General features: G+C 37.4%; 1 protein-coding gene across 4 annotated transcripts in view; it reads right to left on the bottom strand.

The window, feature by feature from the left end:
* LOC121728533 (eye-specific diacylglycerol kinase) overlaps positions 1 to 12,715 on the bottom strand; it is a 119,024-nt gene that overhangs the window by 102,352 nt on the left and 3,957 nt on the right. For all 4 annotated transcript variants that reach the window (XR_006035829.1, XM_042116682.1, XM_042116683.1 and 1 more), the window contains exons 2-4: positions 10,676 to 10,841; positions 7,379 to 7,522; positions 6,502 to 7,247 (exon numbers count right to left, since the gene is read on the bottom strand). Coding sequence is in view for 3 of the 4 variants with exons in the window: in XM_042116682.1 (XP_041972616.1) it covers positions 6,502 to 7,247; positions 7,379 to 7,522; positions 10,676 to 10,765 (980 nt within the window). In the remaining variant the exon portion in view is untranslated. The remainder of the gene's footprint in view (positions 1 to 6,501; positions 7,248 to 7,378; positions 7,523 to 10,675; positions 10,842 to 12,715) is intronic.

The following is a 12,715-nucleotide window of genomic DNA, read 5'->3' as shown; positions in this document are numbered from 1 at the left end:
GGCTAACACGATTCAAATATTTGTTCAAAGCGTTCTACCCTATTTACGAGTGATAAAACTTGTGTCGAAATTCATATTATGAAACCTTTTGAGGTATTCAAAATACAAAAGAAAACTTTACGATGGTATAAATAACAATAATGCTATAACTTGCGACTAAAGAATGTTATTTTTCAACGTATTTTCAAATATAATATAGATCTAAAGAGAAAGAAAAGAGTCCTCGTAGAAGGAGATACCAGGAATAAAAGAACGCACGCACCCAGCTTTATACAAAGACAGTCGTTTTATTGACTAAGATATTATTACAGTAATGAAACTACGGTATGGGAACAATAATAATAAATTGCTACTTCCCTCTTACGACTGTGTGGAGGTCGGTCGCGCCACATCACGCGCGCGGGGCCGCGCTAATCGCATCCTGAACTATTAATTGTCATCGTGTCCTGATTCTAATCATCATAACCATTTACTTTAATCATTATAACCATTCCCTTTCCCTATACAACTTTTATGGGTTCAATCTCGGTTATTTGACCCGTAATAAGCGTTGATGAGATAAGCTAATGTCTTCGGCGCTTTAGGGGCGATTTCACCAAAGAAATGGAACTTCTTCAATGCGCACTGAACCGGTTCTAAACGTATAAACGCGTTTATAATATCCCATTGCATTTCACCAACATAAACTGAACTCGTTCACAGCAAATCCGAGTTTTATCTTCTGAACGCCCAATGTCCGAAGTTTAACGTCATTAAACCCACTCAAGCCCTGTCAGTGCAGTGTCATGGCGAAACGAAAAAGAAAAGAAATATCAAGATGACAGTTTTGATACATGCGTTTGGTTAGTTTATGTACCGTATTGTATTTTATAATCGCTCTCACACCGGTTTTGGTGACGGTGGCCGGTTTCATTGAAACCAGACCAGGTACGCAGGAGTAATTTTATAGTGCCCAAGTGTGTGCGCAGTACACAAGAGCACTCTCTATTCCCTTACTCTCATAACCCAGTGGGATGGAAGACCGACACGACTGGCGAGAGATCAGGAGCAGGACCGACTTTTTACATGCCCATCCGACGCATGGATCATCTTACTTGTCAGACAATCAGGTGGTCAGCCTGCATTGTCCTAACCAAACTTGTAAATAACATGTTTCCAACGCGGGACTCGAACCCACGACCTCCAAGTCAAGATCCGCGCTCTATACCACTAGACCACGGAGGCGTTACATGTATTTTATAGTATTGTTCCTTTGTGGTGAGAGTACCGCCGCATCTTCTGTCGACCTTTGAAGCGGAGGAATTCTGGCCGACTGATGTGGTCTACCGAAGGTTCCGGGGAAGACTCCGGAATGAAGCGCGCGTCACGTCGCCGATAACTCGTGATAAAGTGTAGTTAATATTAAGTGTATATAATTTATATATGTATGTTAGTCATTAAGGTATACAGTGTGCAACAAAAATGAGTGATAATACTTTAGAGAGTTTTCTGTGAAAGTAGCAGCGCTTAAAGACGATATTTTTTTTTCACTTTTGTATGAGCAAGGGAAGGGCCCGAGCGTCACGAGTTTTCCCATTCAAAAGTGAAAAAAAAATTTGGTCTTTCAGCGCTGCTACTTTCACAGTAAACTCTCTACAAGGAACACGTACCCACCCTAAAATATTATCACTTATTTTTGTTACACCCTGTATAATATAGTATGGGCCTATGTAGCCTGATATAAATAAATGAATAAAAAAATAAAAATTGTTTTATGCTATTTTGTAGTGACAAGGCTCCGAAATAATGAAAACATGTAAAATAATCGCATGACGTCACGTAAACTTAGATTTATTAATCGCGATCAAATGAAGTTTGTGAAATCCATTTGAAACAGCACGAGATTTACGTCACCGCGTGAACGCGTTCAATGAGAACTAAGTTTTATAAAACGAAGTTTTGAGTGTGCCTGGTTAAAACCCGCCTTAAGCTTTTACCGTTTTCAAAGTAGGCCTTTCAGAGCACAGTAAATGCATCGAAGTAAATAACACTATTGCAAGTCTAGCCCCCTTTCGCAACGCGCGATAAAGAACTTCGTTCCAAAAAGTTTTAACTTTTTGAACGAAGTTCCTGAAAGTTCCGATAAGGAACTTCCTAAAAGTTTTAACTTTTTGCCATAAATGGCGCAGCCCTAATGTAAGAATATTTCCGGGCTGAAACGTCAGCAACAATTCAATGCAACCTTTTATTTTGTATGGACTAGTCGCGGCGCCACTAGCACGGGGACATGTCGCTACAGACTGTCGCTTCGTACTTATTCTACCCTAATAATTGGTAGGCCAACACCAAACCAAGCAACCGGAGATTTCTCAGTCCAAATGACTGAAATTGAATGATCTGCATTTATAACTTGGTAAATAGTTAAGTAGTTTACGTAAAGTGTTTACTGTAAGTTCCCGTAGATCTGGACGTTCTCCAATATTGTTGGATTTGAAGTAGTTTCCTAACTTCAAACATTCTAAATCAAGATATCGATAGGGTTATTATTATCTATGCAAATATTTAGGTTTCAACGAAAATCGTTGTGACCTAGATGAGAAATTTCGGGAGAGAGGTAATATTTTAGACTAAGATTTTAATAAACTAAAATAACCATTAATCATATTTTTTTTAAGTAAATATTAGTTTGGCTTGACGTAATCTGACCAAATTACGTAGGTTCACCATCTGTTATGAATTTATTTCTCTAATTGTACCTGCTCATTATTTGCTAGTGATATTACATAGTAGATATATAATATTATCTTCTAAATTTAATACTTAGGATTAGATTAATATTAGTAAGCCTATCATGTTTTAATAGTAAATTGACGAAACCATAATTTTATGCTACTTTAGTAGGTAATAATTAAATTAAATTAAATTAAATTAGGTTAGGTAAATTGGTTTAGGTTTTCAAATTAAATTAGGTATATTTCATTATAAATATCTCGTGTAAAACTTAATTGTGGCCAATCAAAATGTTATATCTACATTATGTAACCTCAATTATATTCTTCTTTTTCTACTGGTATCAAAATAATTGTCATATTGTTTAGGTACAATTGCATCCAAATGACGAGAATACAATGATGCTATTTTCAAAACGTGTCAAATAAATAAGTATTTCAAGTATGGCAGCACTTTTCCCCCTACTAGAAGTATGGGAAAAATAATAACCGTCACATTTTGTCAAATACTTTCCAAAAATTCAAATGCAATACAAATCGTTTGGCGAAAAAAAAATTACACCTTTGCAGTGGTATGGCGGCCATTGGGACCTATGGCAAGGTGATTTTCGTGAATGATTAGCTATGCAAAAATTTGCCTGGTACAAATGGTTCAATTTATTTATTAAAATTAATGTATTCGCGTCGGTATGGCGGGCTGTAAGCCACACCCGAGAAGTATGGCATTACTGTCTGAAAATACAAGCATTTTTGTGGAACAAATCGTTCGACACTCGTTATTTATCCGACACGTTCGATTAACGCTCACGCGTTTGGGCTGCCAGTGCGAGCGCTATGACCATCATTTTCCTTTTTGCCTTTACGTAATAATTATACCCCTGTAGAACCGCCAGCCTGGTACAAATGACCAAAAATTTTGTGTCACATCTCCAGGCTTATAATGATTGACACAATATAATGTATCCAGGGACTAATGTCAAAATCTTCATTTATAGTTTTAAATTCGTCTCTGAGTAGCAGATGTCTATTGTGGTAGCAGTTAGACTTATAAATAAGTTTATCTAATTATTATTAATCTTAGTAATCAAAGTTTAAAATTATTATTGGCTTTTGTAAGACACTTTCTGAACGTAAGTGCATAATACCCCAGTAGAGTTAGATTTTTTTTTTAATTAGTTATAGTCAGATTTTTTTTTTGCACCACTTGAGATATAGCTAAAAAAAGGTTGGACCTTCAAACCAATATGGCGGCTAACGCACTCGTCGGATTTGGTCGAGTTTTTGAATTTAAGCTATTTGTGACCTTTTCTAAATACTGGTTAAAAAAAAAACTGACTATAATTAATTTCAGTTTCCCATACAAGGCTAAACTAACCCTACTGGGTAAAAATATTTGCTATCCCTCTGGGCTCTGGTAATACTAATTTCAGTATTGCTTGTAACGTGATAAAAGAAAACTTACTATTTTCAACAGCACTCACTAAAACTCCTTTACGTATACATACCTATTGGTCAAATATATCAGTTTAAAACATCTATTAATAAAAATAAACATTACTTATGCCATATTGCATATTTTTTTACTAACACCATAAAATAGTATATAACTTCGCACTATGTCAGTCTGGCCCCGAGGTAAGTTCGAAAGAAACGCCGAGGCCAAGAGGTAAACGAATTTTGGAGTTGTAAAGTGGCGGGCAAAATTAAAATTTTAACTGTTAATTATCAATTAAAACATTTAAAACACTTACCGTTCATAAAAGAAAGAAAACCACAGCAATAATTACTTCATATTATTTAATTTTTTGTCTTGAAATTTGGAAATAGGTTAATAAAAAACCTCCCTCCCTGACCCTCCAATAAAATACTCTCAAGACGTATGTCTATCTATTATTACGTATGTAGTACAGATATTTATTTGATAATTGTAATAAATAGAGAAAGAGCTTAACCTATGCACGTAATTTATTTCCCACAGCAATTCGTACCTATTTAAAGTCCCTCGAAATTGCTTGTCTAATAATGTCAGGCGTCTGAATAATAATATTTCCCGAAGCTTATCCGTATACCTCAAGGCAAATAATGTAATAAGTCAAGCAAAATGTTAGTACATACATACCATACATAAAGAGTATAATATAGTATGTGAATATAATAATAAGTAACAGCTAATCAGATGACGTAATATTATACGAAGCAAAGATAACTTAAAGTTTAGTGTTTTGAAATATATGTCTAAATTAAATAAAAACGGCCTAAATTAACAGTAAGATCGATTTCTGATTTCGATTAACTTCCGGAATAAATACAACTTAATATTATAATATATATTGACGTTGAACAATAAACAATTTTTATTTTAATCATAGGTGCGGAACCTATGATTAAAATAATAGTTGTTTACGGTTAAAGGAGATCGAAACAATTACGAGTACATACAAATCTGGGTATGTAAAGACATGAAAATGGTGTGAATTAAAAGGTTTAAAATTAAGAGTTTCCTTGCTGAAAATTCTATAGACATTGACAATCTGAAAGCTGAGATATTCGAGATTTAGTAAATGTGAGGTTATGTAGCAATCTTTAAGTGTCAGATGAATACATGTAGAAATATGTGAAAAATATTAATTTGTTACATCTAGTAGATAATGTCTGATAAGTCATCACAAGTCGATGAAGACTCAAACAAAGATACTTTAATTATACATATCTTAAAATAAATATCTCATAAAAGTACAATGACTATTTAGTCTTTTGGCTTAGAATTTATTTGCTTTAATTGTAAATAATCTGCTTATACCTTGTAGCTGTAGGTATTTTAAGTCTATCAAGGTAGTACCTAGATAGGTGAGTTTATATTTGCTTACAGGCTGAGGTGCAAGCCATTGCCGAATTACTGATAGAATAGTTTCATGGTTTATTTTCGTCGTCTTTATTGGTCGTCGAGCTAATGTATTGCAGTGACTAGTTGCTACTTCACAGTTCACACAGCGATCCATCGTTTCAACCATAGATTAAGAATGGTTTCAACAATATCCAATCCACAAGCTGGCGACAAAATCCAAATTAACAATTCCAAGTCAAACTTGCAGGCAATCTTCGGTGTCCAATATGAAAGCAAGAGTCGTAAAACGTAGACGGGTTCGAAGTTCGTAACAAACAAAGAAGTGGTCGTTGAAAATATAAAATAATTGGGAAAGCAATCAAAATGCATCGAAAAAACACAAAACAAGTGTGAAGTGAGACACAGATAACGGCAAAAGCAAGTCAATGTCATGTTACCACAGACTAGATACTGAATGATTTTGATCGATATGAAATCGATAATCGAAAAGGATGTTTTTAATAAAATAGACTTATATTATACGTTATGTTTTATTGAATTGTAGACATATGCGGTGTAGTTTAATATATTTTATATAAGTCAAATACCTAGTGTGAAGTTTTTATTCTGTAAATAAATAATTGAAATATCGTTTTTGATTCGATTAATCGTTAATCGATTATTTCACAAAACAGTTATTTGCATATTTCTCCACTTAGATTGAGAATTTGTGTAGATTTTTGGTATTTTATACATAAAAAAATAACTATTTTTTTAAAACAACTCTGAACTTATTACATTTGGGCCCACCAGTTTCAGTCTCCTTTAAAATAAAAATACGAGTATGTTCAACAGACATGAAGGAAGAAAATGGTCGAGGTTATAAAAAGAAAAGAAACAAAACAAAATTATTGTTGTATTTAAACATTAATTGATATAAATTGATGTTAGTTACGAGCGTGCACCTACCTGATATCCCAGGAGTGTAGCACGACAGGAACCAGCTGCTGATCTTTTCCTTCCGGGGCGGACTGGTTCTTGGCCGCCGCAGCCTGGGCGGAAGTCAACGCGAGCGCCTTGTAGCGCGACTGCTCGGCGGTGGGCAGCACGATGTCGACGGACCGCGAACGGTGGCTGGTGCTCGGCACGCTGAGCAGATCGGCGTCGGCCGTTATCTCCTCGGCTCGAGCTCCCCCGGACACTTTCGAGAAGCAGGAGTCGACGGATGCGGCTCGATCTCGCTTCAATTCGGGTACCGCCAAGTAAATGTCGAGAACTACCGTGCCGTCTTTCGCGGCATTTTCGACCTCCTGCTCGGACGCTCGGACGTTCTCGAGCGAGCTCCCGGTCGGCTCGACGAAGAACGCCTCCTGCCGAGAGATTGATCGTCTCCTCTGGGGTTGCATCGGAGGCTCGTCCGCGGGGGGCTGCAGCTCGAAGGACGGGGCCCCGGGGGTCGGGGGCGGGGACTGTATGGGCGGAAGGAGCAGCATCCTCGGCGGGGGGGCGCACGCGACGTAAATCCGCGGCGCGTCGGGCTCGCTCTCGTCGTCGTCGTCGTCGTCGTCGTCCTCGGCGGACGAGGAGGCGAAGGGGCGCTCGGGTGTAGATCGCTCCTCGCTCCGACGGGCGAGCCACGTCTCCATGTGGCGACAGTGAACGCATGGTGGCGGGGTGCCTTTACCTGATCGGCGCCGAGACCAAATTCGCGGTACCTGAAAAAATGTGTACTTGAGTCTTGGTCAAAATAACAGCGGGAGCTAAAAACATAATATTTGGCAACGACCATAACTTCGGTTGACGTCATATTTACTTAATACCTTACAATACAAAATGAATTTCTCACCTCCAAGTATGTGCCCGAGTCATCAGATCCGGCGGAGTCGAAGGAGCGGCTGCGAGCGCCCTGCTGCGGCACCGACAGCAGCAGGGTCGACCCCGAGCTGCGGGCCGCTTCCAGTTGGATCTCGTCGAACGACGCCGACCGGATCTGTACAAGTATGACCATGTATTAAACCAAAGATAAATATTTAGGGCCTGCTTTACCACTTTCTGATAAATTGGCCTATTCACAACTTTTTTGACAGATTCTCCATACTTGATCTGTCAAGTAAATTGGTGGATAGCCTAATCGTCACTTATCAGGAAGTGGTGAAACAGGCCCTTAAAGTTCTTAAAGATGTTCTTACGTAGTAAATGATAAGATCAAACATCCAAATAATGTGCTTACGAATAAAACCTAAATAAGTTGTCCTTATTACGAGTCTATCCAAAATATATTTTATTATTTATATATATTTTATATTTAAAATATAAAATTCTGTAATTCGTTCGTGGTTTCAAACATAATGTGATTTTCCATTTTCCATTTTAGCTCTAAAATGGAAAATTTAATTGATATTATATGAATATGTATGCAATTTCCTGTTTGTAAAAAATAAAATACGCTTGCCTTTTAGTTCATTAACCTCGGTATTAAAATATTTAGAACGCTTTGTATGATTTGGTTGTACTGAAGTTCTTTTCATCAAATTAGTTTGCTTGAGAACTCGCTAAGTCCCTTTTAATCGCAAAATGGAAAATAAAAGTACTGTCATATTTCAGAAAGAAAACTTTTCAAATCAAATTGTATTTCATAAGACTCTCTCATAAGGTTCCCGGTAAAAGAAATAAACGTGTTTAACATTCTTATTGTAAATTTCACTTACTTTCCACTCTTTACGGAGTACAATTTATCGTAACAATATGAGGTATGTATGCATTAATGTATCTCGACGTTATTAGTGTCATGACAGAAACTTTATCTAATTTACAGAGTGAAATACGGCATCTAAAAATCATATTTATTGTAAATTGATAGATTACTAATTTTATTATTAAGGCTGGTTTTATAGTTAAGCGTTTCGGCAGCGCCGTTGGAGCGCCGCGCGTTCGAAGATGTATGGGGTAGTAGTTGCGTTTCTAAGTCGCGCGCTTGAGCAGCGCCGTTCGCCCATATGTTCGTTACATCTTAGAACGCGCGCGCTCCGACGGCGCTGCCGAAACGCGTGACTGTAAAACCAGCCTAAAGGATACAAGCTGATTCAGACCTCATTATTAAATTACAAATATACGCAGTTTGAATTTTCCTCAAATACATCAAACGCATGTCGCCTACGCCGTAGACACGTAGGCTCTACGCCGTAGACACGTAGGCTCTACGGCGTAGGGGCTACGTGTCGGCGCCGGCTTTTTACATTGAGTACCTTAAAGTCTACCAAAATTATACCCACCAAGTCAAAGGAGATAATTTAATATTAGATAAAGATCAATATAAAATAAAAATATTCAAGATATCGTGTGTAGGACTAATAAAAATATTAGTACCTAATAAGTGATTTAAAAATAGTCCAATCATTGTAAACATATTATGCGATTGAAAATAACATTATATTTTATTATGGCATTTAAAAATCCTCGTCCTAATTGACTTATAAGTTCTCAATCGAGATACTTGAACAGGAAACTCAGAATTGTTTTGCGTAAAGTTAAAACGTTGGAAACAACTTCGATACGGTATATTTGTTTCTTCCGAGCGATTATAGTATTCGATATTATATGTCGTGAACTCTCGTGGCAATTACCACGAGAGTTCACGAGACTATTGCACTCCGTACACACGTTGTATCAATGAGTCTCTAAAATGCTACAGTAGCAAAGTCTTACAAACGATTCTCTGCCTTCCTAGCATACGCCAACGAGATACCTCACTCTACATGTTTTCTCGATGTTTGATGGTTTCATCTCTTCATATTGACCCTAGCATGACAAACATTTTTTCTCGCGTAGATCTATCATCGAAATAACACATTTTTATAGAGTTTTGTCGAGATAATGTCGAGATTTTGACATTATGAGGCGAGTAGTTTTTAATTATCTCGAGAGTGAGATATCTCGTTGGCGTATGCTAGGCAGGCAGAAATGGATAACCACTAGATAGTTCAAACGACGATGTCAAGTCATTATGTGATTATGCAAGTCAGATATGCCTGCAGGCAACTTCGAAGTGGCAACGCCTTGCTGCCGTAAATTGCCAATTTAGTTACGTTAGTAAAATAGAATATCATTGGGTTGTATGGAGGTACTTAGATCATCTTAGTGTAATGAGGTGTTGCTAATTGTTCTTTGGAATCGAGTAAGATATTTAGGGTAGTGAATTGAAACGCTACAAGGCAAAGGCTAAATATGGTTCATTGCGCAGGCAAATGATTAATAGAAAGAAAATAATAAAAAAGAAAAACTTGAAAGAATATTAAAATTGTTAACTTCAAAGTTTAAACGTACGAGTAGATTATATGGAAAACTTAAAAGTTTGTAAAAGGATTCCACTCGTATTCACACCAAGAGTACTAAAAAGTTAAGACTTTAAATAAAAATAATTAAACACTTTTATCGTTATGTTAAATAAATGCCTATTTTATCTTCAATTACTACGGTGAGTAATGAGGATCCTAGATCGTTAAGGAAAGGCCTGTCTTGATTAAATAAATGATAGAAGAGGAGATAAAAATTTATACTTTAGTAATGCAACAAAATAATAATAATATTTGCAATTACTGGGCTAGTGTATGAGTATAAGGCAGCATAGGAAATAATAATGAATACAATCTGTAGTCGTTTTCGGCGCACGGCGCTGGTAGTTAATCTGTCTTATCGTGTAATAAATTATATCAGTCAAATTGTTCCTGAAGTCTATTGATGACTCAATTTCGACGTAGCCGTGTTATCGCATATAAGACAAATCTATATATATATTTTGACCGGCCGGGTGATTTTGTAACTTGCAAGAGCAATGTAAGTAACGAAAATGATTTCATATCAGGAATATGATAAATAATAATCACTCTACCGTACTTATATTATGTAGGGTGTAATAAAACTACGTGACAATACTTTAGGATGTGTAATGTGATAAACTTTTTTTACTTTCGTATGGGAAAAGTCATGACGCTGGGGCGCTTGCCCATACAAATCACAAAAACAATTTGGTCTTTCAGGGCTGGTACTTAGACAGTGAACCTCATATAGATGAGGGTCACATACATAACCCTTAAGTATTATCACTTTATTTTGTTACACCCTGAACAATAAAGAGTGCAAGTACCTGTTTTGGCACTTCGAGACTGCTTTGGGTCTTCATGTCTGCGGGCGTCGGGGTCTTGGAACGCTTGAAGGTAGACCGAAGTCGCTGCATAGCGGGCGGGGCGGGCAGCGCCGCTCATCTCGCGGGCCCGCCCCGCCGCCCGCCGCGACCCGCCCCCTCAACGACGCTACAACACAACACACGTGATAAGTTCCACAACCACATCTTCTTGTACTTTTGAACTAGCACCAACTACATCTTCTAGTGATTAAAAACTAGTACATAAGAAAGAACCGGTTACCTTTCGGTGTATCTTATTTTAACCCATCAAACCCCATAAGCTCACTGGTGAGCGAGACACAATAGAATAACAATAGATTTCCAAGAATCCACGATCGAATACGAAATACCCATATCTTACGTTTAAACTGGGGATCATACGTGCCCAGGGTACACAAAAGAATAGTGATACACGTAAATGCAAGCTTGTCTGCTCTAAGGATCTCCGATCACAACACTCCGTAACAACTATTACAATTACTAAAAGGACGCTAAGGTGTTACACAATTACTTATGTCTAGTCCTACTAGTCCTACTTAATATTATAAAGGCGAAAGTTTGGATGTATTCATGTATGTACAATTGTACAGATGTATGGATGTTTGTTACTCTTTCACGTAAAAACAACTGAACGGATTTTAATGAAACTTTACAATAATATAGCTAATACATCAGAATAAGACATAGGCTACAACTTTAACCGAATTTCAAAATGGAGGAGGTGTTATGTTCGTTTTTATATGTTCAACGATTACTCCGCCGTTTGTGAACCGATTTTCAATATTTTTCTTTTGGTGTTTAGGTTATCATCCCAATTTGGTACCATAGACATAAAATAGTAATATGATGAAGGGATCCATAGCAAATCGAGGGGACTCCTCAAAATTTAAATGGAAACATGTAGTGACTTCGGTTTCGTGAGCAGTATTCTAAGCATATGCTACCAACAAGTAAGATTTTGCACCAAAGTATACCTTGGTTCGGAAGGTGCTGAGAGAACTCCTGACTCTTTATGAATACAAGTTTTGGAGTTTCGAGGTTGTTTTAAGAACGGAAAGCATGTGCTACTATGCAAATTACATTCATCATCACTACCATAAACCATTATAGAACCATGTATCGTCCCGTTTTGACCCTATTATCGGTACTTTTCATAGTCACTTAAACCTCGGGTAACACCGCGGGGCACAGATAGTAAAATTATAATAAAGGGTGCATATTTTGTTACATTGAAAAAAATGGGACTTTTTTAAATCTAATCAAAGTTAGTTTTTTAGTAACAGATTAAACTGACAAAATGTTATTAACTGTAGAAGTAAGTATTTTTATTGAATGAATTATTTATCTATTTTACGCCTCTAGTACGAAACTACGAAACGCGAAACAGCGGCGAACCGATTTGCCGTCTCACTCGCCACACGGCAATGCGTTATATGGCATTTCGCTCTTTTCCTGTTTCGCAGATATTCCGCGTTTTGAAGGTGTACTAAAGGCGTTAGGGCTACCAAGCGAATCAAATTGCGATCTTTTCGCTTAACCCAATTCCAGAACCAATTTGGAACTGTCAACCTCTGAATGGGGATTGTGGGCAATAATCGACAACAATTGATTTGAATTTAAATACCGTTGTATTGTAATTTACTTTTACAATATGCGAACTTAATGTCATGAGTCATGACTCGTGGATAGCCTACATAATAATATTATCATAACAGAAGACATGAATGGATAAAGCGGGTAAGTAACCATTTGAAAACTGACTTATTTTGCATAAATGGAGGCTTTAGAAATGAAAAATGATAATATGAAATTGTATGTAACGTGGGAGAGCCATGCTTCGGCACGAATGGGCCGGCTTGACCGGAGAAAGACGGGCTCACAGAAAACCGACGTGTAACAGCGCTTGCGCTGTGTTTCGCCGAGTGAGTGAGTTTACCGGAGGCCCAATCCCCTACCCTTTTCCCTTCCCTACCCTCCCCTATTTCCTTCCCTACCCTCCCC

The sequence above is a fragment of the Aricia agestis genome, chromosome 7 (assembly GCF_905147365.1).
Source record: "Aricia agestis chromosome 7, ilAriAges1.1, whole genome shotgun sequence".
NCBI lineage: Eukaryota > Metazoa > Arthropoda > Insecta > Lepidoptera > Lycaenidae > Aricia > Aricia agestis.
The sequence above is the reverse complement of the archived record's forward strand: the minus strand, read 5'-3'. Positions and strand labels throughout refer to the sequence as shown.